This window comes from Gavialis gangeticus, unplaced genomic scaffold (genome assembly GCF_001723915.1).
Source record: "Gavialis gangeticus isolate Ggan-Ray unplaced genomic scaffold, GavGan_comp1, whole genome shotgun sequence".
Lineage (NCBI taxonomy): Eukaryota > Metazoa > Chordata > Crocodylia > Gavialidae > Gavialis > Gavialis gangeticus.
Genome location: NW_017729018.1, coordinates 5,021,013 through 5,026,934, shown reverse-complemented (window position 1 = coordinate 5,026,934; position 5,922 = coordinate 5,021,013). Strand labels below are relative to the sequence as shown.

Genomic DNA, 5,922 nt, shown 5'->3' with positions numbered 1-5,922 from the left:
TTTTTTCCCAAAGAGCCAGGAGCTGGGGTGGGCAGGGCAGCCATTGCTGGGATGGGAGAGGGGCGGGGAATGGCCCTGGCCTGGCTGATTCAGAGATTTGGGAGCAGCCGAATCTCCGAATCAGACTTGGCTGAATTGAATCAGGACAGTGATTCAAATCATCGAATCAAATCACTGACCCCTCCCAGTCGGCCGAATCCAAAACGAATACTAGCCACTTCACACAGGCCTATTAGCCAACCAGCTTCTTTGCAGCAATGGTTTGAGTGTAGATGTTGCTTCTCTCTGTTAGGAGTCAGGGCAGCAAGCAAGCTACTTAGCCTCCCCGCTGGCCATGGTTACTGAAGTGATCCCAGCATGGTTTAATTAATTGCAGGGGCATGGCTGTTGTGTTTATAAGCAAAAACCCTTTCTGTGCCCAGGGGCTACTCAGCACTGATACCTCTCTGTCTAGCTCTGGGCTCCTTGTTCCTAATTGCCTAGTTCCTGGGCCATGCCAGAGTTGTCCCTGGTTCCTGCCCACTGACTCCAATCCAGGTCCCTGCTTCCTGACTTACTGGCTCCTGACTCCCTGGCTTATTGTTCCAGTCTGGTCCTGGCTTGTGACTGTTTTAAGCTGTGTTCCTGATGTTGTCTGCTTGTGACCCCTTGGTGTCAAGCGTGTCTGCCCTCATCCTGGTCACAGTACTGACCCACTTTGAGCCTTGTAGTGCAGTTGGTGACACTCCATATGTGGAATAGGCCTCCATCAAGCTAGAGAACAACCTAGGATTTTGATTGCTACTGGTGTTAAAGATGCAGTGGCACCTGTTGAACAAAGAAGCAGTATTGTGTGTATCTTTTGTGATCAACAGTACCACGTGGAAACTGCTTTTCTTTTCAGACTTGTGTGTGCTTCTCTTCACAGCAACTTTACACTAGTATGATTCAGCTGACCTCAATTTATTGGTTTTTTGCCTTTTTCAAAAAAATAACTTAGAAAATGAGGAGGATCCAGTCCACAAAGCTGAGTGCCACATTACTACTGTCAGTTCATTTGATGTATTTATTTTATAACCCTCCCGCTTCCTCCCCCCTGCCTACCCCCACTTCCCCCAAAAGCAGTTGGGCCTCTTGGCATACGCTTGTTTAGCTTTCACCCATCATATAGAATCAAATATTTAAAGAGCATCTTTAATTGTTTAGCTTCTAATGCAATGTCTTCCAGGGCTTTGATCTTTGTTTAATTGTTAATTTCACCGAAAGATTTTTTTTTATTGTTGTTACTTAGTTTCCTTTTTCAGATCCTCAGCTACTGATTTTCTTGCCTCCTAACTGTTCCATAATGCTCTGTTATCATGAAGATAAATGATCAAACTGAAATCAGAAGCTTGTAATTAAATCTGAGTGTACAATTTGAGTGTTGGGGGGAGGAGGTAAGCAGAAGATTGTAATGCCAGTCTAACATAATGTTCCCTTGAGGTGACTTTGATACATTATGCAACAGCTAGGAGGCAAGAAAGTCATTAGCTGACAATCTGAGAAGGGAAACAAAAGTAAAAAGAGAAAATACTTTGACATACTTTAGCTTAAGCCAGTCGGTAATGAACGTTTGACACTGTCCCTTCACGGTCAAGCTCAGTTCTGGTGTAAAGTATGCTTCAGTCCTTTGCACCTGGACTAAATCTGACCTTTGATACATAGATCAGACTAATTTGTCCTGCATGTAGGTCCTATCTTCCATAGTGATTGTGGGAAGGAAGGAAAACAAACCCAGCTGGCATATCCCTGCCTCAAGTATGGATAGGGTCCTTCTGAATGTTTGCTATCATTTCTTCCTTTCACAAGGGGAATGAGATCCTGGCTCTCTTTTTGTATTGAAACCAACATTGGTGTCAGCCCCAAAAGTTTAATTTTTTTCCTTGTTTCCTTTGTGTATCTCTCAGCCCAAGTGGTAAGAAGTTCCGGAGCAAGCCCCAGCTAGCCCGTTACCTGGGGAGCTCCATGGATCTGAGCACTTTTGACTTCCGCACGGGGAAAATGCTGATGAGCAAGATGAACAAGAATAGACAGCGGATGCGCTATGACTGTTCTAACCAAGCCAAAGTAAGCACATGCTGTAGTGGGAGGTTTGCCCTTTCTGTTTATTTCAGTATTAGCCATATCGCTTCTGTTCTCAGAACAATATTTGTGACATCATGCATAAGTTAGACTTTTGAATCATACTTATAGATGGGAATTGTCTGAGGAATGGTTGCTAGATATACTCATAGGTAGATTTTCATTGCAGATATTTTCGTGAATAAGAGTTGAGAATGATTTGATATTTATTGGGTCATATCATTTATGAATATTTGGACAACAGTCAGGTATATACATTTCTGAATCTCTCAAGCCTTTTGAATATTAGCGAAACGAACAAAAATCACCCAGTAAATAAGTTAATAATTGTAAGTTGGCCAATTAATGAACAACAGTGGGTGGCCTAAATAATTACAAATAACGTTGTATTATTTGCTTACAGCATTCTTGAAGGCACTAGGCACTTTCTTATTGACACTTAAAAAACGAAGTCCTGCCTCTGAGAGCTTGTGATTTTAGCACACCAGACAGGGATTATTAACAACCTGAATGCTGGAAATTCTCTCTGGCCTATTCAGCGATATGTAAATAGTGAAACAGTTAACAAATTGGGTTTGGATCCGTTCATGAATGATCCAAAGGAAATACCATTTTGCTCTGAATAACTTGACCAGATCTCATTGGTTGAACTTTTTTACCACGTACAGTAAAAGCTCTGTTATCTGGCACGAGTGGGGAATGGGGGTGTCGGTAATCTAAAAATGCTGCTTATCTGAAGCAGGGGCTTTTGCCGGGATGTGGAGCAGTGGTGGGGGGTGCCAGCAGCTGCATGCAGAGCAGCGGCAGCACAGGGTGATGGGGAGTGGCCGCATGCAGAGTGGCAACGGCACAGGGTGGTTGGTGGCAGCAGCAGCCGCTGTGTGCAGGCTTCCCCCCTCCCACCCCCATGTCCGGCCGGCTGGAAATACCGCCACACTCTACTAACTGGATAATAGAATGCCAGTTAACACAGCTTTTACTGTGTATTGAATCCCTATCCCCAAGAATGAAATACATCCTACAGCCATGTTAGGAGCTGCATGTTAACTCTCCATTGTTGTCATTCCTTCTCCTAAAAATGGGTATTTGCATATGATGGAAAAGACATTTAACTAAATATGACAATTAAATAAAACAATATCATATGTTAAATCTAGATTTCATACCTGCCTCCTGCCCAAATGGGATCCTAACAGTTTTTAAGGCCGAGAGCTAAAAATTCAGTTTCTTTTATCTTCCACTTTAAAAGAAAGTACATTTTTAGTTCTCGGACTCAAAACTGTTAGGATCTTATTTGGGCAGAAGCCAGGTATGAAATCTAGATTTAACATATGATATTGTTTTATTTAATTGAATGTAATGGAAATGCAGCTGACTTCTGGACCTGCAAACTAGTCTCGTTCTCTTTACTGTACAATTAGTTTAATATCAAGTACTATTTCCAGGGTTGCACTGGTATCCTCAGGTCTCATGATACCAAGACGTCACATAATGAAATCCTAAGGCAAGTTGAGCTAACTTAAACAATTAAAGCATAGAACAAAGTCAGCTTGCAAACTGGAAAAGTACAAAATATATTTGGGAGGGAGGAAACTTGCATCTTCAGCCCTCTAATCAGTTTTCTAAATAGACAGTGAAAGAGGAAGCCGATTCACTTTGGGGTGGAGTTAAATGTTGTATTTTGGCAATATCTGAAAAATGTGGTCGTCTTTCTTTTTGTTTTTGAATCTTTAGGGCAAACCTGATTTAAACACTGCGCTCCCTGTCAGACAGACAGCTTCCATCTTCAAGCAGCCTGTCACAAAGATCACAAACCATCCCAGCAATAAAGTGAAGAGTGATCCTCAGAAGGCTGTGGACCAACCCCGCCAGGTACGTTTTGCACTGTCTGCTACTTTCCCAAAACTAAGAAACCTTGCTTTGTGTTAAACAGGGAGGTGTATGAATATGATTGCAATTTTCATTTTCTTTTCCTCTCCAAAGTAGGATAAATGTGCCCTGACACTGTCTGTCTTAATATTTGAAATGCATCAGTTTACAAGTTTGAGAATTGCTTGCCTCCCAAATTTGTTACAATTATTCCGTCATGTAGTTTAGGGCATGTAGGGCACTGTGATTAGTAATCAACTTATTCTTTGTCAGATCACAGCTTTATTGTAGTTAAAATCATGTCTAACTACATTCTGAATTTCCATTGAGTCTGTCCTACATATTGAAACAGTGTTCATAACCATATTGTTCATAGCATAAATAGAATACTATTTGGATCCCCTGTCACGTACAGTAAAAGTTCTGTTATCCGGCATCTTACAAGCCGGCATGCTCCATTAACCAGCATGCTGGCTTGTAAGATAAAGTGAGACTGGAAGTGCCCACTGTGCTACTTACGGTTTCTCCAAGCCCCTGTGGCTCGGAGCAAAGCAGCTGGTGCTGCCAGGCCCCCACAGCCCAGGGGCATAACAGGCTGTGCGGGGCCCACCTCCCTGTCCCGTGGGGCCTGTGAGAGGGGCGGAGGGACGCGGGAGAAGCGGCAGCTGGGGCTGCTCAACCAGCATATTTTGTTATCCGGCATCCCCCATTCCCAGGGGATGCCGAATAACGGAGTTTTTACTGTACTTGGATACTGCTAATGGGTCCTAAGTATGGCACAGGTAGCGCACGTTACGGGCACAGACACAAGTGACAATTTTTGGATAACCCGCAGTTCCTGGCTCTCTTCCCCCTGCACTCCCTCCCCTGCCAGCAGGGAGAACCATACCTGAGCTTCGACTCTTGCTGGGGACCAGGCTGTCTGGTCTGCACATGGCCACAGGGTCGGAGCTGCATGCAGACATCCTGGCCTGGCCAAAGCCTGGCCAGGAGCTCACACATGGAGCATACACTGGGGGCTGTGTGGGTGGGCTGGGCCCAGCCAGGCCAGGGAGGGGAGTGGCTGCCTGGCCACTGGAGCTGCTGCTGCTGCAGTCATCTACGGCAGAGGGAGAGAGGAGGGCAAGAGCTGCCGAAAGCCAGGGCAGCTGCTGGCTAAATACAGATTTCCTTCAGAAGAGTGGCTGCAGGTTGGATAGAATTGTTTCATGGGCCAGATCCAGCCCATGGGCCATATTTTACCTAGCCCTGATATAGACCTAGCTGAGATGTCTCTGCAGCACGACTGCCAAGAGGACCATGGGTTTTAGGTAAGGGGGTAGGAGGCATGGTGAGAGTAATAAAGGTGAGAACCACTGTCTTGGGACACGCTCAGTACCTGAATGCCATCAACAACAGCCAAAACCCAGTTGTACTTTAAGTTAAAGTATTATATATTTGTAAACTAGAGGTGATCCAAAGCAAAGGGAAACCTTGACATTTAATTTAAGTTATAGGGTACCTGTGTTTTGGATGTATGTAGTTATGAAGATTGGTAAAAACAAATCTTTTGGAAGCGGGAATTCCTTTGTTGGAAATTCTCATTTCATTGCTGCTACCTGGAACTGGCAGCCTGTCACTTCGGCAGAGTTATTGATGGGGTTTCCATGAATCCTTTCCTACAGTAAATTCATATTTTTAGTTACCTAGAAACTAGGTGTTCAGTTGTCATTACTATATTCAGTTGCTCTCAACTGTTTACCTAATTTTTCAGTTGCCTGCTCTTGTTCCGTACTTTTGAAGCTGTAGCTGTATTACAATATACTTCATACCAAGGGGAAATTAATTTTTTTCAAACTGAAAATGCTGCATAATAGAGGCATTTCAAAGCTCTTTTACTCAACCTCAGAGTATCTTTCTGAAATAGGAATTATGATACATTGGAAAGGAATTCTCCCCTGGGTGACCCCCCCC

The 5,922-nt window shown here is 43.9% G+C and overlaps 1 protein-coding gene across 2 annotated transcripts in view; it reads left to right on the top strand.

Annotated features, from left to right (window-relative positions):
• Window positions 1-5,922, top strand: part of MBD3 (methyl-CpG binding domain protein 3) — a 26,240-nt gene that overhangs the window by 10,062 nt on the left and 10,256 nt on the right. For both annotated transcript variants that reach the window (XM_019513285.1, XM_019513284.1), the window contains exons 4-5: window positions 1,926-2,085; window positions 3,835-3,972. In XM_019513285.1, the coding sequence (XP_019368830.1) occupies window positions 1,926-2,085; window positions 3,835-3,972 (298 nt within the window). The remainder of the gene's footprint in view (window positions 1-1,925; window positions 2,086-3,834; window positions 3,973-5,922) is intronic.